Below are 24,514 nucleotides of genomic sequence, written 5' to 3' on the forward strand. Positions count from 1 at the left end.
AACATCCTTTGAAGCCACATGGGGGAGATTCGTTCAATATGCATCACAACCGAAACTACAAAAATGTGTGCCTTTTTCAGCTCTGAATATATGGACATTGTAACAACAAATGAAGGAATACTGCACATTTATGATTTAGGGGTGTGTGCGTGTTTTAGGGGTTTGTTTTTGCTTCTTTTCCTTTTTTCCTTTTTTTTCCTTTTTAACTTTTCTTTTTCTACTTTCATTAAGCCTCTTTCCCCTAGAAGTTGTATCAATCAACTTTAATCCCCCCCCGTACATTATACATATTCATATAACCGTTGGTTTGATATTAATTGTTAGGGGATTGTTTGTATTCCTTCGTTTTTTGTATCGCTTTAAATAAAATAAAATTTGAAAGAAAAAAAAAGCTAAACATGCCCAATTCTTCCAGTCTCTCCTCGTAGGGCTTTGTTTTTCATACTCCTGAAAGTCATCTGCATTATCACTCTACCATGCTAAAGTAGCTGATAGTCTTGTTTCCTAGTGAAAAAAGTTATATTAAATTTGAAGCCAGGGTTGAATACAGGTTTTCTTGTACCTTTTATCTTCAGGTAATCAACTAATTGCATTTTTCCAGCCCTTTCTTAAATGTTTCTACTAGTACTTTTTTCTTTTGGACTTTGGCTGCATTCAAATAACATGGTAAGCTAGTATGACTAAAAAAAATCTGTCTTATTTGTAAGAAGCAAGAATGCTGGTAAACAGTGCCTGATCACTCCTGCTTATGTCCTCCAGCAAGGAGGAATGTTTAAAGTAACCAGAAAATATGAGCAATAGGAAGCTTAACATTATGTTCAAACTGGATGCTGGTTTGTTATTCCTCATTAACAACAGAATTTGGAAGCCAACTAAAACCCTGGCTTCAAACACCAACTTCTCAAACATACTGGATCTGAGTAAACACACATGGGATACATCCATTTTTAGATATTGTGGAAATAAATGAGATCAAATTCATAAAGCATTTTGAAAATTAAAATAAAATTAGTAGAACTGGATCTCAGTATTTTTGTCAGTAACATTTTTGATACAACTTTTTGATATAGTGCTTTGGCACATCATTTCCTAGTTATATTTGTTTTTGGAAAATACAAAGTACTTAGAGCAAAAGAAGGGGTATATGAAAATGAACATTTATATTACTTCATTGTTTTGACATTGCCAAATGTTGATCCCTTTTTACTTCCTTGAAATAAAATTGTCAGACCTTTTCTTTTTTTTTAATAGCTTGATTCCTGTACATCACATTTTGCGATACAAACGTTACATCAAAGATAGAACAAAGTACATTCAACCCAGATCTTCAGTATATAGTATTAAAAGCTGTATATCTCATACCATTAAGCCAGAACAACACGCTGAGGAGAAAAAACTTACATCGGGCATCCAAGTAAGTATGCTGTTTATACATGAATTGAGAAACTATAGTAGAAAAATTTGTACTTCACATGTAGCAGCAAGACTCATTCTGTGGGTCCATGAAATTGTGTGTGTGAGGGGGGACCCTTTGTTCTTGGTATTTAATACATTGTTTTTGTAAGTCAACATATAAGGGAACATCGCTACAACCAAACAGTATTTTATAGGAAGTAAATCTTCTTGATTTATAAACTTGGTTCAACTGTCCTGATTCAGTAGGTTTGATAGCATAAAATTAACCATTCTGTCATAAGAAGACATCATCTGGTCTCCCATATGGATTATGTGCTTGTGGAAAGCAAAGTTCAGAACTTTCTAAAACTAGTTGATAAATATGTTTGGTGGAAGGCCTGCCCCTAGCTCTCAGGTTCATGTTTAAGGAGGTGTAGCCCTGTCTTCATTCTCAGTTCCTTCTTGACCAACTACGGTGGCCAGGAGACTAGTTTTGTTGCAGGCAGTCTTCTATTTTGAGTATATGTGCAGGGGTCATGCAGGTTCTAAATCTCTAAAATTACAGGATTCCAGGGGGGACTGCATGTGTTGGAAGCTATGTTTTATTGTTTTGTATTTTGCTTTCCTATACACATTTTCTATCTGCATTTAGATCAAGGTGGAGTCGAGCACACTGCTTTCTGGAAGCTGGAGTTCTTCCACTCTCCTCTCTCTCTGAACTCCCAGCAAGCCTGGTGGTGGTGGGGAGAGTGCAAAGGCCACATACAGATTTATTTATTTATTAAATGCCTCATAAAATATTTTTTCCGGGATAATAATAATAATAATAATAATAATAATAATAATAATAATAATAATAGTACAATAACATCAACAATACAAAACTAATAAATGTGCCACCACAGCACAAAAATATATAAGAGGTAAAACCACATTGTATAGACTAGGATAATAAAACACAAAAATACTAAAATATTAAAAAGACTTCAAGGGCACAATCCTATGCATGTTTAGACAGAAAAAAGGTCTGTCTAAACATGTATAGGATTGCTCCTTAAAATATTCTAAAAGCCAGGCAAAACAAATGTTCTTAGTCTGATGCCGAAAAGATAGTATGGGTGTCAGGTGACCTTCCCATTGGCAGAGCATTCCACTGCTGGGGGGGGGGGGGCACCACAGAAAAGGACCTCTGTTAGTTTATCCTTAACTCAGAGAAGAAGTATGGAGGTGGCAGTGCGGTTGCTCACTTGCAGGACTGGTGGCAGTGCACCCACAACCATCAATTCAGGACTGTCAGCTCATTCAGGCAATAGGGCTCTCAGCTACCAGTAGGAAAGAGGGGAGAGGGGGATGTGGCCTGGTTTACACGTTATGCTTTAAGCATAACGTGGTTTACATGTTATGCTTAAAAAATGAATGAGGCAATGTACTACTGCACATGGCCTAACTGCTCCCACTGCAAGATGGAGTGGCTAAACTAAATGTGGGCCTTCCATTCATGATTTGTTTAACATGATGTATGAACCAGGAACTTTAGCTTGTATACTCCCTGAGAACATACGAACATGTGCCATGCCGGATCAGACCAAGGGTCCATTTAGTCCAGCACTTTGTTCACACAGTGGCCAACCAGCCATTGGCCAGGAACCAACAAGGCAGGACATGGTGCAACAGCACCCTCCTGCCAATGTTCCCCAACAACTGATGCACACAGGCTTACTGCCTCAAACACTGGAGATAGCGCCCAACCATCAGGGCTGGTAGCCATTGATAGCCTTTGCCTCCAGGAATTTATCCAACCCCCTTTTAAAGCCATCCAAATTGGTGGCCATCACTACATCTTGTGGTAGTGAGTTCCATAATTTAACTATGCGCTGTGTGAAGAAGTACTTCCTCTTATTTGTCTTGGATCTCCCACCAATCAGCTTCATGGGATGACCCCGGGTTCTAGTACTTTGAGAGAGGGAGAAAAATGTCTCCCTTTCCACATTCTCCATACAGATACCAAGCCAGTCATAACCCACTTTCAGTGAAAGAGATGGGTCCTGATCCAGGATAATCCACAATTTTTTAAAAAGAGTTGGCAGGATCTACACTGTTGCTTTAAAACGGTTTATAACAGTAGTGAGAACTGTTGGGGCCCAGGACACACTCCATATACTGTTTTCAAAATGTTTTCAAAGTGTCATATCCTGCTTGGTGTAGATCTGGTCTTTGTCTCTCTCTTTCTGTTCACTCTACTTTGACTTTTATTTATTTCTGCAGAATCTGGATTTATTTCTGCAGAATCTGGTTTCTGGATTTGTTTAGTAGGTTTAGCACCCTGAAAAAGAGAGAAAATGATTATAAAATAAATAGAAAAAATATAAGTTTGAACTAACAGATGCAATCATATAATGCGGAGCTCTAAAAAAAAGCATAGTCAGGCATTTTTGCATTATTTTCTTAAGTCTTAATTGATATTTTTTTATTATTACTTTGTTGATGCAAAATAGTACTGGCAGTCTGTTTGGAGGAACTAGTCGAATTAATTTCAGCTCTGATGTGTCTAAATCACATCCAAAAATAAGAGCAAATATTATTAAAGCAATTTGGCGGCAATCTGTGTCATATTGAATGTAACAAAATAAAAAGGCTTGTTCATCACTAGAATTGCAATGATATATTTTAAATTGACATGAAATGGCTTCAGCTAGGGTGGGCAACATCTGCTACCATTTTGTGCGATGGTGGCCTGTGGCTCCAATAAGTAGGCAACAGAGCCTGAGTATTCACTTTAGAAATATGCCTCTACAAAACTCCATTAGGAATTTTGCTTTTCATTTTCCCCTGCAATATCTTTCCTTAAGCATTAAGCCTTTGAGGACAGTTTCTCCTGATTATAGGTTTGCCCTAGAAAAAAAGCCTCTTTGTTAATCGGTATAAGCTGAACCACAAAGCATAAACCTAATATTTATGTCTTAACTGCTATTATTTAAAAGACACCTAACATTATTAGACACTATTTATTTATTTATTTATTACATTTCTATACCGCCCAATAGCCGGAGCTCTCTGGGCAGTTCACAAAAATTAAAAACATACAGAAACACTACAGAAATTAACAATGTAAACAGGGTATATTATAATACATCCACTAGCTGTCATTTCTTTGTCAAGTATTTACACTAAAACCAGTTTCATTGAAACTTATGCCTGCTTAAATTCCTTGTCTGTCTTTCCTGAAGCTTCCCTTCTGTGTGGAATTCTGTATGTAAAAACCTGCTTCTGTACATGGAACTTCCTCAGTGTAGTAGCTAACAGTGTTGTGTTCTGTAGTGGCTAATAGTAGTTAAGACACATCCCAAATAGTAGGTGCAGGCTTGGTGGTTCATCTTATTTAATAGGTATCCTTCCACCCTTTCAATGGTCTACCGCCACCAAAACTGTATTGTGACATGTGCTTAACGCAAAAACACTGATGGTTGATGATCACTTTATAGCTGGTATAAAAACTGAATACAAATTGAATAATAGCAAATATCCAACCAGTATCCAATAGCCAGTTTTCTTAGCAAGCATCTATATTAAGTCTAAATTAAAGATTAATCTAATGATAATGGAGTGTTATTAACATTAATCTAACCATCATAGGAAACAAAATCATCTCCTGCCTATAAATGGTAATAAACGATTGGACACAACAATCTGGGTTTAACTACAGTTCTGTTACATGAATGTGTTCATAAACAGAGGTCTTAAACTTATTCACCACTATAGTAATTTTTAAATGCCCTAAGAATGGCACATGCTTGAGCTCAAACTGAGAGCTTTTCTTGTTTGTTTCCATAGATAAAGCTAAGGTGCCCTTGTCATCTACAAGCTGCAGAGAAATGCATCTTGGTGTAACAGATGATGAGTGAAAGGGTTGTTTAGTCTAAAAGCTGGAATTTATTCAAGGAGCATAGAGGTGTGAGGTTGGAACAAGTATTCACTCATCCATGCAAACACTGATGCTGCCTAGAGAGACAAATAATTCCTCAAGAAAGGGAAGAAATGAAGAATTAGCATACATTTTTGCTGCACCATTAAATGAATAGCTACAAAGTTAGTAAAAATCTATGGCAAAGTAGATGTTACTAATGGAAGAAATTTGGCATAGTACTATAGCAATATCTCTGACGAATGAAATGTTGATTTTTACAGACTACAGATGTGAAAGATCTTAAGGAGCTTCATTTATATTTGAGAAAATTAAATTATCCCATTCTCTCAACCATACTGAGATTGGAAGAAAAGAAAAGGATTAAAGAGAAGAAAGCAAGAAGGTCACCAAGGAAGGGTTAGTAATCTAACAAGTAGTTGTATAGCAAATGAAGCTACCAGGGATACCTTACTGCCTATGGCATTTCTATAATTTATCATGACTTACAGATATTCTTGTGCTTTTATATCTTATGATTATATTTGTTTTCATCTATTCTGAACTAAAATGCATTCATTTGATTTTAATGTCGTTGTGTTCATTTTATAAAAGTTTACATTTAACGTTACAGACAAATATTTGCATAGTATGTGTTTCTGCTTTTTAATCTGGGAACAAATGTAGTTCTACAAGCATGTTGTGATGAAAAGACTAGAGGTGGCATTTGATTTAGAAAAAATACATAATCAGATTTTTTTGTGTTATCACTCTCTGCAGTGTGGCAGGGAGGATTTGTTAGCACATGGATGCATTTTCTTCATAAAACGATTTGAACCTTCTTGACAAATGAGACTGAAAACATTTATTCATTAGTTATCATAAGTGTGATCTTTATTTATGGCCCAGTTATTAGATAATGCCATGGTGTTTCTCATTTCCAGGACACTTTGCACATCTCTGTACAAGGCAAGCTGCTGGCCAAATATTTGCAAAGTAGTGAGCATCTAATCTTTGTACAAAAGCATTTGATTAGTTGCAGGATTGACTGAGAAGCACATGATGCTTCAGCCATAACTAGCAGGATCCCTCTATTGTCTAAGAACAAATTACATTCAATAAAAGAAAGGTAACTATGAATGCAGTACGTCATTCCAGAGCTATTCGAATAGTCTGTCACCCTTTCAATAACCGGTATAAATATATTCCTTGGTGGCAGTGGCAGCTTTACTCCATTTGTTTGTTTCTTTGAAAACATCCACTGACAAAGTTAGGCAAGTGGTGAAATGTATGGAAGCAAAAATAGATTTTGATGGAACAACGGATAGGAATACATATTTAAGACAAATAGAAAGACATAAAGTGAGTTAGGGTGCAATCCTGTGGCCCCTAGATATCTGAGGGCTGTAGAATACTGGAGATTTTCAGCTCTAACAGGACTACGACCTCAGAGATGAAAATCCTCACTCGGTTCTTTATCCCTGCCCCACCTCCAAGGTTCCAAGGTCAGTGAGAGGAAATGGATGTGTGCTGGTGGGATGGGAGGGAGAAGGAGAGGCCAGAATCTGCTGTATCATGTGGTCTCTCCAGCCCTGCCCCTGCCACAATGACTTCATTAAACGGGTCACAGGAACACGTAGTGGAAAACAATTGAAAAGGAGAATGGAGAGGTGAAAACTGCCGCCGTCACTGCTCCCACCCTGCCAGCAGCAGCCTAGCAAGGCATAGGAGCGACAACGTTGTTCAACATCTATATGAAGCCCTGGGTAGTGGTCATTGGGGGATTTGGAGCAACGTGCCATCAGTAACCTGATGTCACATAGCTCTATTTCCTTTTAACATCTGAATCATGTGAAGATGTACAAGTCCTAGACTAGTGATGGGCTAGATGAGGGTCTCTAAACTGAGGATGAATCCTGACAAGATGGAGGCCTTGTGGGTGAGTGGTTCTAAAGATGGGGAAATAGGCTTATTGCCTGTTCTGACTGGGGTGAAACATCTGGATGAAAGACCAGGTTCATAGTCTGGGGGTGCTCCTGGATCAGTCTTTTCTGCAGGAGGTCCAAGTGTTCATGGCACCTCAGAATGCCTTTTACCAGCCAGCTATGGCTTCTCCTGGACAGGGTTAGCTTGACCACAGTGGTACAGGTGCTAGTAACCTTAAGACTGGATAATAATAATAACAACAACAACATAATATTTATTTATTTATTTCCTGCCTCTCCCTCTGGATCGAGGCGGGGAACAACACTAAATACAATTAACATAAAATTAGTTAAAAATATATATAAAACCAATACAATATTAAAGTAACAATCACAGCATCTTAAAATTCTTAGGTTTAAAATTCATCTGGGTGGGCCAGCTGTCTTAAACTTAGAGAGAGCAGTAAGCTGTCGAATCTCCTTTGGCAGGCCGTTCCACAGTCTGGGGGCGGCAGAAGAAAAGGCCCTCTGGGTAACCGTTGCCATCCTAGTTGTGCCCTATGTGAGCTGCCCTTATAGTTCTGAGCTGCCCTTATAGTTCTGGAAGCTACAAGTAGTGCAGAATTCAGTAGCTTGACTATTATTGGGAACCGCACCTTTTCATCATAGCATTGTATCGAATGTCTGACTGGGTCCACGAGGGCAGTGGACACTCCCACATCCGGCCCTCACTTGCCCAGTTGGACCACGCAGTGCTAGGACAGGCCTGCACCTGACTGCTCTTGAAGCTTTGAGAGCATTTGGGTGCGGGGTCCACTGTGACCCTTGTCCCTTGCACCGCCATTAACGCAGCAGGGGGACATCTACACAGCGTTCCAAAGGCACCCCGAAGCCCCTTGAGGGCGCCCCGAAAACGCTCGTGTAGTACGTACCTTAATCGTCCCCAGAAGAGGCGGAGGAGGAGGCGTGCTTCGGCAGCACAGACTGCGGGCGGGCTGCTCCAGGCTCCGTTTCCCTTTAGCCAGCAGGCCCTGCGAGAGCTCCCAGCAGCGGGGCTGGGTCGTGGGAGGGAAGAGAGCGGACGGGCGAGGAAAGGGGAGTGTGCCTCCCACGCCCCCGGGACTGCGCAGGGGCCGCCGCCCCTTTCCTCGCCCGTCCGCTCTCTTCCCTCCCACGACCCAGCCCCGCTGCTGGGAGCTCTTGCAGGGCCTGCTGGCTAAAGGGAAACGGAGCCTGGAGCAGCCCGCCCGCAGTCTGCGCTGCCGAAGGATGCCTCCTCCTCCGCCGCCTCTTCTGGGGACGATTAAGGTATGTACTACACGAGCGTTTTCGGGGCGCCCTCAAGGGGCTTCGGAACACTGTGTAGATGTGGCCCAGGAGGAAATATGCAGTTTCCCCAAGGCTGGGGAAATTGTGTATTCCCCCCCCCCCCAGTTTAGTGCAGGGAGAAAATACAGAATTTCCCCAGCCTTGGGGAAAAACACGCATATTTCCCCCCTCTACTCTAAAAGCTAGCTTGCATAAGAGAGCCTTTAAGGCCCTGATTGGTGAGCGGGGAGGGGGGAACACAACAAAGCACTCTTTCTGCGGCCTCTGGGAAGGTGGTAATGGCACAGCTGGGGAATTGGGCACTTCCTGGAGTCCCCGGAAAGTGTGCTTTACCAAGGGTTTGGGAGGCTCACGCAGCTTTCTGAGCGCTTGGCAAAGGCTCGAGTGGCCCGCCTCCTTGAGGCACAGCTCCACAAGTGGGGCTTGGTGAGCTCATGGGGCAGGCCCCCTACAAGTTCTACAAAGCCTAGTTCATTATGTAGCACTTCTACAGAAGGAACTGCATTAGCTGCCAATTTGCTACCGGGACAGGTATAGAGATTGCCTTCTCCCTTACCAGAAGAAGGTTGGAGGGAAGAGCACCAGAAATGTGCGCGAAAAGAGGGAGAGACTAGCTCTGGTGCTGGTGATTTTGCAGCTTGGAGAGGCGACTCCCTTGCACCGACAAGAGAAAACTTGAGAGAAACCGTGCGTGATAAAACAGCTTACCACGGTTGTTTACCAGCTAATACAGCCCCTGAAGATGGATTCCCTACATCCGAAACGTTGGGCTTTTTTATTAAAAAAAATTATTTTAAACAAAAAAAGTTTTTTTAAACAAGAAAAATAAACCTTTCACCAGCACCAGAGCTTACCAGCCTGCCCGATCACTGAGGTCAACAGATGAGGCGTTTCTGGTGGTTCACATGGATTTGTAGTTAATTTGGAGCCCACTCAGAGCAGAGCCTTTAATGTATTGGCTCCCTCTCTTTGGAACTCCCTAGCCTGTTGATGTCAGCCAGGCACCAACATTGTTTTATTTTCAGTACTTGCTGAAGACATTTTGATTTAAACAAGCCTTCCCTGACTAACCAGCCACAGATTTATTACCACAATCTGATTTTAAAGGTTTTAATTCTGGATTATTATGTTTCTCCTTTTATTGTTCAGCGCTTGGATATTTTATTGATGTAGAGCAGTATATATATTGTGTAAATAAATAAAATAAAGGGAGAGAAGAGAGGAAGAATTTTCATAAGGGCTAAAAATAGAAAGAATCAACTCCTGAAAATTGGAATTTGCAGGATTTTAGAAAGCTTTGGAAGTACTGACTCTTGGTCCCCACAACCTACCATATGTTGACTATCCCCAAGTTAATGGATAAACCAAATTTGAATAGACAAGAAATGTCATTAATATTATATGGAACTCTTCCTATGTAGCTATTTTCATTTATTTTTATTAACATTGCAAAGCATAAAGATTTCTACTGATGTGCAATGCGATTTTCATTATTAATCTTTTATGTTTTGTTAATGAAGAGGAAATTCTATGCATACAAATGTGCTACATTACTCTGCATAGCAGTGTCTTACCATGGAAGTTAAAGGAATTCAGAGGGGCAGGAAAGCTTATAGTTATATATTCAGATGCATCTACTCTGATTCCAATAATTTTTAGTGTCAGATTTGGAGGTTACCATCTGAAAAGCACACAATGTATGGTTCATTGTGGCATGCCAAACACTCTATTGGGACAACCAAGAAAAACATTTATTCAATAATGTAGCTCAAAACTTAATATTGCAAACAGTGCTTGACAAAGACATTGTATAATGCTCAACCTCCAGTTGTGTAAGTTTCTTGGTCTTTTATTTTCTTACAACTTGATTTATGGCTTACCTTTCCCATCCCCCTAAGAATTCTTTCTACCTCCTTTTGATAACTTTGATGATCCCAAGAAGTGTGGCTTATCTTTAGTGTTTTCATTATCTTCAACACTGCATTTCTACTGGCAAAATCCAGATAATGGCCTGTTTAAATTTAACACCTTATATCGTCCTCTCAGGAGGAATATTGTGGAACAGTTTAGTTCAGTTACATTGGTGAGATGTTTGCTACTAAAATTTATTTGAACCCCCAAAATGCTGGATATGGTAGAGAACATTACAGGGATTGCAGTCTGCGTTTGGTCAGTGCAGCTGGTAGAAGGAGGTATAAGAACACTCAAAGGTGTGTTTTGAAGAGGATTTAGAGGCCATATAGTGAGAGTGGTTTGACATGTATTAATTGTTCCAGACACAGAGAGTGACATTGAAGAAGGTGGGAATGTTAGAACAACAATACGAAGGCCAATAGCAGATGTACTTAAATGAAGAAGGAATAGGGATAAGTGTGGCACAGCTGGATGATACAGAGATGTGTGTGGGAAGGATTATCAGTAAGATGTTGTGTTAGTTGCAGAAAGTGACAAGGAGCTGGTGAAACTAGAATCATAGAATCATAGAATAGCAGAGTTGGAAGGGGCCTATAAGGCCATCGAGTCCAACCCCCTGCTCAATGCAGGAATCCACCCTAAAGCATCCCTGACAGATGGTTTTCCAGCTGCCTCTTGAATGCCTCTAGTGTGGGAGAGCCCACAACCTCCCTAGGTAATTGATTCCATTGTCATACTGCTCTAACAGGCAGGAAGTTTTTCCTGATGTCCAGCTGGAATCTGGTTGCTTTTAACTTTAGCCCTTTATTCCGTGTCCTGCACTCTGGGAGGATCAAGAAGAGATCCTTGCCCTCCTCGGTGTGACAACCTTTCAAGTATTTGAAGAGTGCTATCGTGTCTCCCCTCAATCTTCTCTTCTCCAGGCTAAACACGCCCAGTTCTTTCAGTCTCTCTTCATAGGGCTTTGTTTCCAGACCCCTGATCCTCCTGGTTGCCCTCCTCTGAACACGCTCCAGATTGTCTGCGTCCTTCTTGAATTGTGGAGCCCAGAACTGGACGCAATACTCAAGATGAGGCCTAACCAGGGCCGAATAGAGAGGAACCAGTATTTGGGAGCTATACCTCTATTAATGCAGCCCAAAATAGCATTTGCCTTTCTTGCAGCCCTATCGCACTGTTGGCTCATATTCAACTTGCGATCTACAACAATTCCAAGATCCTTCTCGTTTGTAGTATTGCTGAGCCAAGTATCCTCCATCTTGTAACTGTGCCTTTGGTTTCTATTTCCTAAATGTAGAACTTGGCATTTATCCCTATTAAATTTCATTCTGTTGTTTTCAGCCCAGCACTCCAGCCTATCAAGATCACTTTGAAGTTTGTTTCTGTCTTCCAGGGTATTAGCTATCCCACCCAATTTTGTGTCATCTGCAGATTTGATCAGCGTTCACTGCACCTCCTTGTCCAAATCATTAATAAAAATGTTGAAGAGCACTGGGCCCAGGACTGAGCCCTGCGGCACCCCACTCGTTGCCTCTCCCCAGTTTGAGAAGGTTCCATTGATAAGTACTCTTTGAGTCCGATTCTGTAGCCAACTGTGAATCCACCTAATAGTTGTTCCATCTAGCCCACTTTTAGCTAGTTTGTTAATCAGAATGTCATGTGGTACTTTGTCAAAAGCTTTGCTGAAGTCAAGATATATGACATCCACAGCATTCCCACAGTCCACAAGGGAGGTTATCCTATCAAAAAATGAGATCAAATTAGTTTGACAGGATTTGTTCCTGACAAATCCATGTTGGCTTCTAGTAATCACTGCATTGATTTCAAGGTGTTTACAGATTGACTTCTTTATAATCTGCTCCAGAATTTTCCCAGGGATGGATGTCAGACTGACTGGTCTGTAGTTCCCAGGTTCCTCCTTTTTGCCCTTTTTGAAGATAAGGACAACGTTAGTCCTCCTCCAGTCGTCCCATTAACTAGATAATTAAAATAAAATAAAATTAAGTGATGCAGGCCAGACCTATCTTACAGGTCACTAATAAAAGAACCAATATCTAGAACGGAATACATTTATGCTTTCTGATTGTGTGGCAAAATATTCCCTCTGAATTTTCTGGGCTGCTGCTGTATGTGTCCTCTCATGCCTGGTCCTGGCAAACACATTTCAGCTCTCCAAGCTGGAAAAAATAAAGCAGTGTGGCAGTTCTTCCTCTTTCCAGAAAATAAATGCATTGCTATTGGCAGTTCAGATTGATCATGTCAACTGCTATTCGCTATCTTGGAAATAAGTGAAGACGTTGCCTTATTTTTGTGTGCCACACGGGTTAGAACAATCTCAGATTCCATTAACTGAGAGCCAGTGTGCTGGCCTGGGATACACGAGACCTGGGCCAGTCATTGACTATCAGCCTAACCCATTTCACAGAGTTTGCTGAGAGGATAAAATGGGAGAGGAGAAGGAGCATGTATGCTCTGTAAAAGGCATACATCCTCTTTGTGTTTTGAATGTACATCTTTCACAGACCTTCTAGAACAACTCTTTTGTTTAACATATCTTATTATGTAAAAAAAAAGACCATAGTGAACATAAATGTTAAATTACATTTCAGAAAAGAAAAAATGAAACATAATGTGCTATATTCAGTTGTCTGTTCAGTCTCTGGCTTTCCTTGGCAGGAGTGAACCAATGTAATGTCAGACTTGGCTTGCCACCAAATGGAACTGTTTTCATGCATAGTGCTTTGCTAGAGTGTTTTCAGCACAATCTACCACCAGTCGACTCTTCCTTATCCCTTCTTGCTGCTGCCATTCCTCACAAACCACCTTCCTCCCTTCCCCCAGCATGTCTTAATTAGTTTATATTAGTCCACGTCACCTTTGTGCACTTATCAACTTGTACATTAATTTCAGTGCAACTTTGTCACAACTAACATTCGTTGGGGTCAGGAGCATTCTGTATAAAATAGGGTGCACTTTTGAAAAGGAGGACAGGACTCCTGTATCTTTAACAGCTTTATAGAAAAGGGAGTTTCACCAGGTGCTGCATGCATATAAGTGACACCTGCTGAAATTCCCTTTTCTATACAACTGTTAAAGATACAGGAGCCCTGTCCTCCTTTCCATAAGTGCACCCTAAGTAATATGAATCAAAATCAAAAAATGAATAAGCTTGGTCAATGTTGAATCTGCAGCTTTCAACTCTAAGTTATAGGCAATTTCAGGATTTCAAGACTTATTTTGACTAATTCATGAGAATTCCACTTTTGCAAGCCCATTAAGTATGTCCCCAAATCTGTTGGAAAAATGTTGTTGCTATTCAGTTATCTAGTCCTGAGGATGGGATGCAATTGTTTATAAATGAAATGAAGAATCTATGGCCTTCCAGATATTGTTGGATTATAACTCTAAGATCTAGCCAGCATGGCCAGTGGACTGGGATGCTAGGAGCTGTAGTCAAAACATGTCTGGAGGGCCACAGGCTCCCCATCCCTGGTTTATATGCAGATGCTAAATTACATTACATTGTAACTTTTAATAATGAACTTGTTCATGAACTGAAAATATTCGAACCTTAGTAATGTATCGAACTGTTTCATGTTAGATCTCTTGGAATGGAAAAAAACTGAAATGAAAGAAGATGGGATGGCAACGAAATTTAGGCTTTCAGTACATAGGATGCCATTTTATTCATTGACTGAGGAGTTGCAACGATATCAAGATAGAGACAAAGATTTTTTTGATGCTGTCCAGGACTTGCGTTATGTCATGCATCCTATACCACAAACTATGCCTGTACATGAGCCAGGCAGCATTGATAAGAGGATATTTGCAAAAGCATTTGGAACTATAAGACTTCGGCCCTTGTATGCTATTGATAAAGCATATTGGGAAAGTCAGAAATTGGATGCCCATCTTAAAAAGGAGCGGGAAGTTATGCGGATGCAGATTGCTAAAAGTGAAGCTGACGACTACGTTAACAAATTACATGAAGGAAAAATAGAAAAACTTCAGAAGAATTATGAAAAGGAAAAGCTGATGTTTTGTGATATTTTGGAAGAGTGCAAGCACAAAAGATCAAAGTTAATTAGTAAAATGAGACAAAAGTATACTCGTTTTTTAGACAGAAAGGAGGAAAAGGTATTGGAAAACACATTCATTCAGCGCTTCAGCAGTCAGCATACTTCTTTGACAAGAGGCTTATTAAGACTTGATGGGTGGAGGAATTGTAAAGAAGGCATAAATGAAAAAAAACATATAATTAAAGGAACTGTAGAAGAACAGAAACAGCGAAAAGGGTTGTATAAACATTTTCATGAGGAGAGGTATGTTTGCTTTTTATTATTCTCTGTAGGAACACTGTACAGCATTCATAAACCTGTGGAGTTTAAAAAATGTATAGTTAGGGTTTTTTAGGATAGTTTATTGAAAATATATATATCCCATCTTTCTGCCTCATATTTGAGATTCTAAGGTGGCTAGCATATATATAGAGAGAGAGAGAGAGAGAGGAGGGGGAAAACAAAAACCTTATTTTTCGACTTCTATTTCCATTTTTTTCCCTGTGTCCAGAGCAATGCCTTCCATTTTCTGCAAGTTGATTTTCTAAAATTGTCCTATTTATTACAAGTAAAACTGAGAACTCAAATCATGTCTGACTTCCGATGTGCATTAGGGCTGTGCACTCGCCCGATTTGCCTTGGAGGCTGGCTCGGAACCCCCAAAGCAGCCCCGTTTTGGCTCGGGGGTGCTTCGGGGGTTGCCCGACCTGCCTGGGCGTCGAAGCTGAGGTGAGATTCGGGCCCTCCGAGGCAAGTCAGACTTTTCTGGGTGCCGGCTATGCAGCCTGGCTGCGCAGCCTGTACCCAGAAAAGGCTTCCAGTCTCCTTACCGGCTGTCTCCGCCATCCGCCATCGCCTTCTTGCAGCTTCCAGTGCCACAAATGACAAGAAGTAGACCACAGAGGTACTAAACACTCAACCATGCGGCCTACTTCCTGTGATTTGCGTCGGCGGCACTGGAAGCTGCCAGAATCAAGAAGGCAGCGACGGACAGCAGCAGCTAAGGGACCTTCGGGCCGCCTCGGGCTTTGCCAGAACTGCCTTGGAACAGAGCCAAGGCGGGGCCAAATCAGTCTGCCTCGGCTTGGATTTGGGGCCTCGGTCTGAGGTGGAGCACAGCCCTAATGTGCATGGTACTGGTGGTTGTAGTATTCTTTGGGCACTGGTGACGGTGATGGAAGATACACTGTATCTCCTGCAGGAATACAGTCCTCATTCTATTCTGTCTCCTTTCTAAAAGTAACTTTATAGTTATTAGTGAAACATGTAGCCTTATTTCTTGTATTTCATCGGCAAAACACAGTGTGACATCCAACCTCTCCCACGAGTCCTGTATGTGTGCCAGAGAACTGAGAAGCATAGGGAAGGGCTCATGTTGTTCCCAACTTTTGTGAAAAGCAGAAGCAATCTGAGAGATTTGGGCTAATTCTGCCTGCTTCCAAGCCCAGTATTATATGAGAAATCCCCATCCCCAAGTTCTGGGTGGGAGGACTGGGTGGGTGAGTGGGTGGGATCAATGGTGACCAAAGTTGAGCCAAGCCAGTATGAGTAAGTCTGAAATGTGTAAATGTGTCTGTATTTGGACTATTTGTCCATTTAGCCAAGTATTGTCTACATCGACTGGCAGTGGTTTTCCAAGATCTCAGGCAAAGGTCTTTCCCATCATCTGCTGCCAGAGGCCCTTTTATCTCGAGGTGTCAGGGATTGAACCTGGGGACATACTGCTTGCAAAGTATGTGCTCTATCACTGAGCTATTGATCCTTCTCAATTAATAAGCTTAAATCAAGCATTCTGAATTATTTTATTGACTGGCATTTTGGAAGGAGTGTGTGTGTAAAGTGCAGTCAGATATGTAGCGCTTCACTGGCATGAGCCTTGGCTTCCTTTGGTTCCTAGTGTAGTACCTCTTCCCTGCAAGAGCCAATCACAGTTCACCTCTGAGGGACAGAGCTCAAAGTCCAGCAGTCTGTTGAGATAGGGGGACAAACTTTGCTCTCTTCCTGTGATACTGCTTACTGGAAAAGGTGATAAGATTTACCCTAAGCTCTACGGAGTCCTCCATTGCAGTGCCTTTACTTTCTCTCACGTAAAAACAAATTGAAGCTATTATTTAGCTTGATGCAGGAAGGAAAAGGTGGTGATCTAGGAAAAAGCTTTACCCTCCACGCCTGCTGATCTCAGTGATTGAGGAAGATATATATCTCCACCACATACTTTTTCCTATTAAAATCAATGAATGTACATAACAGGACTACAGTACAATTGTTTTATTTTTAAATTGTGTGTGTGTGTATATATATATATATATATATATATATATATATATATATAATCCATACAACAAGTGTTTTATTGCACGCTTGTTACTGGGCACTCACGAATTTTTCACAGGTCCCTCACATGATGTTGTCTGCCTCCCACGTGCCTTCTGCCCCTTCTGGCCTTCCTTGCTTGACCGAAAAAACCCACCCTTATTAAGTCTGATTTTTTAAAAACTCATAATTGCTGTGTGCAGGAAAAACAGCGGACTCCATGGGCCTCATGCTCATTGTGCACTTCCTCTTTTTTGAAAGAGGAAGTAACTTGAGGAAGGAAAACACGCGTGGAGAAGCGACTGTAGGGAGCATGTTAACACCCGGTGTGACAGAGCTTAATGTTAAGCTTCTATTGGAATTTGTACTTCAGTTAGTTTATTTCCTTGCCTTAGATGTATAAACAGATTTTTCCCATTTATTTATTTATTTAATATTAATACCAACTATAGATGTATATATACTACTTATCGTATTTAAAAATATCTCTAAGCAATTTACAAGGATTTTTAAATTCATTAAAATTAGGGTGATCATATGAAAAGGAGGACAGGGCTCCTGTATCTTTAACAGTTGTATTGAAAAGGGAATTTCAGCAGCTGTCATTTGTATATATGGAGAACCTGGTGAAATTTCCTCTTCATCACGACAGTTAAAGCTGCAAGTGCCCTGCTCTCTTTTAAATCTGGTCACTCTAGTATAGCTCCTGCAGCTTTAACTGTTGTGATGAAGAGGGAATTTCACCAGGTTCTCCATATATACAAACGACACCTGCTGAAATTCCCTTTTCTATGCCACTGTTAAAGGTGCAGGAGCCCTGTCCTCCTTTTCATATGATCACCCTATTAAAATACATTGAAATACAATTAAAATAGTGCACATCCAATGAAGAATGCTATTTTATAAGGGGCTGGATCTGGATAAAATGCTATTGTACTGGTGGAAGTGGACCAGCCTGCTCCCTCCAGCCCCCTGAAAATGCTACACAGAGGGTCAAGCGACCCTGCTGAATGAAGTCAGCCATGGTACAGAAGGGAGGGTCCCCGAAAATTGTGGAGAATCACCTTCTGTGAGTGGACCCCTTCTGTCCATGGAAGGCAGATCTTGGATCCAATCCACTTCCATTATTGCATCCCTTTGATAGCATTCAGCAAGCCTTGAACATAAAACTTGGGGTTTGGTGAATAATATATTTTACCAATAAGCTCCTGTCTTGACAATTTGTTGCATTTACTAGCAATCACTATAGAGCATTATTTTTCTTGATTGTGAAAGACATCCAGATTTAAAGCAACTGCACAATTTACAAAGTCAGGAAAGAGAAAACTTGAGTGATTTGTGTTTTCTCTTTCACTACTTTCATCATAACATGGAATTGGGATTTTCGGACTTGGGATTTTTTGTAATGCATTACAATACAGCCCAAGAAAGAGGAAGCATGAGCCTTTCGCCTTTTCTCTTTCCCAGATTGTTTGTAACCTAGGAACTAACAATTCTGTTCTATAAACCTATGAAATGGTGGTGTTTCATGGTTTTACATTTTCTGTTAATTTGTTGCTCAGTTTTTCCTCCAACTGCAAACTCTGTCTATGGCCCCAGAATTAGCAGCTTTCAGCTTCTGTATCCATGCCAGCAATAAAGGTTTTGCATGTCAAATTAGGCCCATTTACACTTGAACAATCTTATTGTCTTTAAATTAAGATATTAGTGACACCTGGGCAACTCTGCTGTTTTCAGCAGGTTTCTATTTGCATGATTGAAGTCGGTAAGTGATCTTTTGCTAAAATGTAATATAAACTGGCATACTTGGTTCTCCACTCCCCCTGCATTGGCTTTTTCCCTAGTGGTAGGGGAAACGTATGATAGTTAGAACTATTTATTTGCTACTTGTGTTTTGTAGAGAATGAATTTAGTTAATATCTGATCTTGCCTGTTACTTTTGTGGAAAGTAGTGAATGGAACACTCATGCATAAAAATCAAGCCTAGACTGCAAAGGTGAATTTAATTAACCCAAAGCTATTGTTATATCTTTGCATAGCCAATTACAATTTAATAGTGAAGGAAATGGAGGATGGAGACATTAATTTCAGTCTTGAGTGCTATATTTTATCATTCAAGATATTTCCGTCTATGGGCAGGGAGAGGATGCGACACTGCGACAGGAAAGTCAACCTCGGTCTACCCCTTTCCACAGGCAGTAACCTTCATACAACTTATTATATTTTTGCACATACACAAATGTTATGTCTAGAGCTGTTTTGCATTTTGATTTTCTTTTTATTTACTAAAAGGGTTACATTATTATTTCACACTGGAGAAGACCTAGAACAACAGCACAGGCACAGTCAGTTCACTTTGAGTTACATTTGGAGGGGATCTACACGTCGTACTGAAGGCGCTTGTGTGCGCCTCCAGTGCGCCCCCAAAACGATGGTGTAGATCCTGGTGGAAGAGGCGGAGGAGGCGGCGGCTGGGGAATCTGGCCACGTCCTTGCCGCCGCCGCCCACCTCCCCGCTGGCCTCCTGCTGCCGGCGAAAGAACCACCCGGGCTGAGCTCTCCGACCCGGGTGGCTCTTTCGCCAGCAGCAGGAGGCCGGCGGGGAGGTGGGCGGTGGCAAGGATGCGGCCGGATTCCCCAGCCGCCGCCTCCTCCGCCTCTTCCACCAGGAACGCATTACGTTCTACCCCCATTACGCATGCTCAAGGCATGGCTCCTGCCGTTTCCACGGGGTTCCTTTTCATCTGCTGCCACCTCAGCATTTCTCTGGACCTTAGAGATTGCCTTGGGTCTTTTGGAGCCTGCCGAGTACTTACTGCCTTTTAATTAGATTTGTTTTTCTTCTTTCTATTGTTTTTCCATTGTACCTTCCTTTCAGTTTTGTGTTTTCATTATTCCTCAATTGTTTGTTGCTACCTAAAAAAATATCGCGTTGTGGAGGGAAGTGCTCATGGAAATGCTCGTGCTCACGGACGAGCATTTCCAGTGTCTGCTTGCGAGAGAATCACCTGGTAGATACTTGCTTGCATTGCCAGGCCTTTACAAAACAAACATGGAGGAACAGATTGTCTCTCCTGAGGGCCCTACTGTGGGAAAATGCATCAAAGATTGCTGATTTTGTGTCCCAGAACCAAGCTCTACATACTGCCTTGTCAATTTGCTTGAAGCTGCCCCCATCAGTGTCCATATTAAAATAGACTGTTCACCTGGCTGGGCCCTCCTCATCCAATGTGGAATCTACCCCTCAAGCAGTTCCTTCTCTCGCTCCTGTGGCTTTGACATCAGTGCATTCACATTCCAAACTTGAGGCTCCTCTGACTCCAGGGCATTCTCTGACTTTGGATAAGCCTAAGAGAGTAAAGTCCAAGTGGGTCCCTCCAGTTGATGATGTTCCTAAGAAAAAGAAGAGGAAGAAAGATAATGAGGTAGGAGTATTCTGTCACCATGCTGGTCTTGACATCCCTGAATCTGACAAATGAGATCCCTTCAATATTATCCTAGGGTGGACAAATTTCACTGCCGATCGGTCAGCACTTCTGTGGTCATCTATCCCAGTGTTTGAGAAGATGTGGAAGGACCTTGACCAATGATTCTCAGATAAGGTCCAGATACGCTCCTTTTAGTAAGGTGAGATTCGGGATAGATCTTGAATCTCACAGGACTCTCTACTGCTTCCTTCATTCCATTGACGATCTTAGCATGGCGGTTTGCCATTGCTGCCTGGAATGTTCTTCTTAGTATCAAAATACCTTGCCACAGTCCTGTGTCTACTTGGCCTCTGGTTACTATCATAGATACCATCAATGGGATCTAGATCTACCATGGAGGATTATTACACAACTGGTGTTCTCACTCTCCCTTGTATGGAAAGGATCATCGATTCCCTTATTGATCTGTTTGCTACACAGGAGACCGCTCAGTGTCCTTGGTTGTGATTCTCATCTACTACTGCTTCTTTCATCCCATTGACGATCTTTGTGTGGCTGTTTGCCAATGCTGCCTGGAATGTTCCTAGTATCAAAATGCATCCAAGTGGCAAATGCTCTTCAATGTAAGCTAATGTAAAGTGATGCATCCTGGGGCAAAAAAATCCCAACTTCAAGTATAACCTAATGGAATCTGAGCTAGTGGTGCAAACTAAGGCCTAATCTACACCAAGCAGGATATTGCACTATGAAAGAGGTATATAAAAGGCAGGAGCCACAACAAGTAGGATAAGATGTAAGAGGTATATGGTATGTGTCAGTGGGCCCCAACAGTTGTCAGTGCACTTCAATACCACTATAAAGCAGTAATGTGGCTCCTGCCTTTTATATACTGCTCTCCTAGTGCAATATCCTGCTTGGTGTAGATAAAGCCCAAGAAAAATATCTTGGGGTTGTAAAGGAGCGCTCGCTGAAAATGTCAACCCAGTGTGTGGCTGTGGTAAAAAAAGGCAAACTCCATGTTAGGCATATTTTGAAAATGAATTGAGAATAAAACTGCCAATATCATACTGCCTTTATACAAATCTATGGTGCAACCACATTTAGAATACTGTGTTCAGTTCTGGTCACCATACCTAAAAAAAGATATTGTAGAGTTTGAAATAGTGCAGAAAAAGGCAACTAAAATGTTCAAGGGGGATAGAGCACCTCCCCTTTGAGGGAAGGTTACAACAGCTATGATGGTTTAGCTTGGAAAAAAGGAAGCTAAGGGGGCACATGATAGAGGTGTGCAAAAGAATGTGGATATGGAGACTCCCCCCCCCCCTCAAAATATTAGAAACTGAGTTCATCCCATGAAGCTAATTGGTGGGAGATTCAGGACAGATAAAAGGAAGTACTTCTTCAAACAACACATATTTAAAGTATGGAATTCGCTACCACAAGATGTAGTGATAGCCACCAATTTGGATGGCTTTAAAAGGGGATTGAACAAATTCACGGAGGATAAATATCAAGGGCTACTAAGTGATGATTGCTATAGCTATCTCCAGCATCAGAAGCATTATGCCTATTTACACCAGTTGCTGGGGAACATGAGTGGGAGGGTGCTGTTACACTCATGCCCTGCTTGTGGGTTCCTGGTAGACAGCTGGTTGGCCATTGTGTGAACAAAGTGCTGGACCCTTGGTCTGATCCAGTATGGCTCCTCTTATGTTCTTAAGGTGGCCCTCAAAGTAGATATTGCATTCTTCCCTAAAGTTGTTTCCTAGTTTACCTTGATCAGGACATTTTCTGTCTATTGTTAATGCATAACCCCTCCTTACCATTGGAAATTAAGTTATACTTCCTGGATGTTTATTGTGCTTTGGCATTTTATGAGTAGGAATGCAGTTTTTCACATTTCTTGCAAACTCTTCATTCACTACTGAGGGCTGCATTATGAATACACAGTTTCTTCAAAAAGGTTTGTGATGCCTCTGGCTACCTTACCAACTTGCCACCTCCCACTTCCCATGGTACTGCATAGTCACTCAACATGGTATATGTCCTTAACTGCTGCTTTCCTTCATGGAATCTCCTTGCCTGAGTGGCAACAGGGGCCCAGGATTCCATGTTTATCCAGCACCAAAGGCTTGATAGAAGTGCAAGGGCAAATGCAGCGTTTGGCCAGGTGATCCTCTCATCTCTTCTTGTACATCATCTTCCTACCTTCAGTAAGTTAGAAGGGCAGTTGTTCCTTGAGGACATGCCCTCCTCCCCACTTTAATGTTCTACTGGCCTTTCATCCTACTGCTGTGTTAGATTGAGAATTAAGTGGAAGTAGCAGGAGCCACACCCTGGCTGAGTTTGGACAACACAATAGTCAATGGTGGGTAAATAGTCAACTCCATTGTTGATTATCAAGGGGGTACTCCCCACAAGAGACGATTATAATCAACCATGATGTGGATTAAGGCCAGCATTGAGTTGACTATTAGTCAATGGTGTAATTGACACATCCACTGCCCTCTCTCCTACCCTCAAACCTCTAGCTGATATCCCATCAGCCATTGCGAGTTCTGCTGGCTGGACTAGAGTGGCAACCGCCACTTTGGTTGCTCTTGCCAAGGGACTCTGTAGTTGCCGAAAATAACCAACTGTGTACAATGAAATAGTTAACAGTGCCTGACACACAACACGATAGCCAACAGTTGTTCAAATAATCACCTCTGCACAGCATTGGTTGTTTGCATTGGTTATTTTGGCCGAATAACCAACCGTAATGTGAAAAAGTCCCAACAAACCTCACAATAACCAACTGTTGACTATTTAACCCACCATTAGTTATCGTGTGTCCAAACCCAGTCAATGACTGTGCACCTTGGAAAGAGGTGGGCTCCTGTCAAAATTATGCTCAGCATTACAATGTTTCAAATGATGCTCTGCAGTGCACAGATGCAAGTATGTGACTACACAGTTGACCACTCAAAGAACCACAGTTATGGGTAAGCAGCCTGTCCTCCTTTCATTATGGAACTCAAAGCAGTACACATTGGTTACCTAGGCATCATCATATTCAGGCATTGACCAATTCCAGACCGGCTTAGCTTCAGCAAGGTGGCTGCATCTTGTGCCCTCAGATCACACCTTTGCAAAGCAGTTCAGACATGCAACACAAGAGCTGCTGAGATGGGAGTCTCACTGAAAAATATTGACCATGCACTGAAGCCTTTTTAGCAAGCTCCTCTACTACAAAGAATTTCGGGACCGAGAGTATTATGTGTGAGTGCCTCATGGTTGCACCTGCTCATGCTTCACATTTACCTTATAAACAGGGTTTGATAATATTGTCTATTCTCAGAATGAGAAGTTAAAAATAACATTTTGAACTTGAAAATTACCAAGCATCATATATTATAATTTCACGTTGAACACATCCAAGATTTTGGTATCGGACTGATGGACAGAATAAAGTGGTTAGAAGTGATGAAAGACTATAATGTCTCTTTTTTTTCCGTCCCCCAGGCTACAGATGGTGCAAAAACAAAACACAAATGAGAAATGTTTTAGGAAATTTGTGACTCGTGAAATGTCTAAGGGGAGGCTTCAGCAATCCAAGGCAAAGGTTGAGGCTGTGAAGAAACCCAGAGTGAAAATACTGTACACGTTGCCTGTGATTGGCAGTTCTGGCACTGCAGTGCCCGTAGCAGAGTACGATGGTTAAGGTGGTAAAGTATAATATGGGAACTGAACATAAGCCCAATTGTGATTTATCATTTGAATTCGCAATATAAAACATTATTGTCTTATGTATAACCTGATTATCTGTGTCTGTTTGAAACATAACCCAGAAAAGGAAGAATTTGATGAACAGATATGATACATAATTTGAAATATTTTGGTATTTCCATGTGAAGAAGAAAACACAGCTGTAGCCTGTTGTGCTAATTGTTAGCAAATGTTGACTTTTAAGCAGCAAACATTTCAAGCATACATACAATTACCTCTGTACTTTGCTTTAAAATTAAATTATTCAATGCCATATAAAAATAATTGGGGGAAAATTCACTAGTTGCTAATGTAGCCAACTAGCATGAGTGCAATTAAACATGTTGACTACACTTATTGCAGACAGGACTGTTGGAGCTTTGCCTCAGTGATTCCTCAGTAACAGTATATAGAACAATGCCATAAGCCATTAGCTCTCGATAGAATGTATTTTCAGTTGCTCTCTGTCTATGCCTAATGCAATAATTTGGTCCCAGCTGCTAA

At 41.3% G+C, this 24,514-nt stretch overlaps 1 protein-coding gene across 1 annotated transcript in view; it reads left to right on the forward strand.

The window, feature by feature from the left end:
* Nucleotides 1-24,051, forward strand: part of LRRIQ3 (leucine rich repeats and IQ motif containing 3) — a 40,886-nt gene extending 16,835 nt beyond the window's left edge. Inside the window, exons 4-7 of the mRNA XM_063118024.1 lie at nucleotides 1,252-1,414; nucleotides 5,581-5,716; nucleotides 14,066-14,786; nucleotides 23,768-24,051. Of these exons, the coding sequence (XP_062974094.1) occupies nucleotides 1,252-1,414; nucleotides 5,581-5,716; nucleotides 14,066-14,786; nucleotides 23,768-23,966 (1,219 nt within the window). The 3' untranslated portion in view covers nucleotides 23,967-24,051. The remainder of the gene's footprint in view (nucleotides 1-1,251; nucleotides 1,415-5,580; nucleotides 5,717-14,065; nucleotides 14,787-23,767) is intronic.
* Nucleotides 24,052-24,514: the final 463 nt, after the last annotated feature.

The sequence above is a fragment of the Elgaria multicarinata genome, chromosome 1 (assembly GCF_023053635.1).
Source record: "Elgaria multicarinata webbii isolate HBS135686 ecotype San Diego chromosome 1, rElgMul1.1.pri, whole genome shotgun sequence".
Classification (NCBI taxonomy): Eukaryota; Metazoa; Chordata; class Lepidosauria; order Squamata; family Anguidae; genus Elgaria; species Elgaria multicarinata.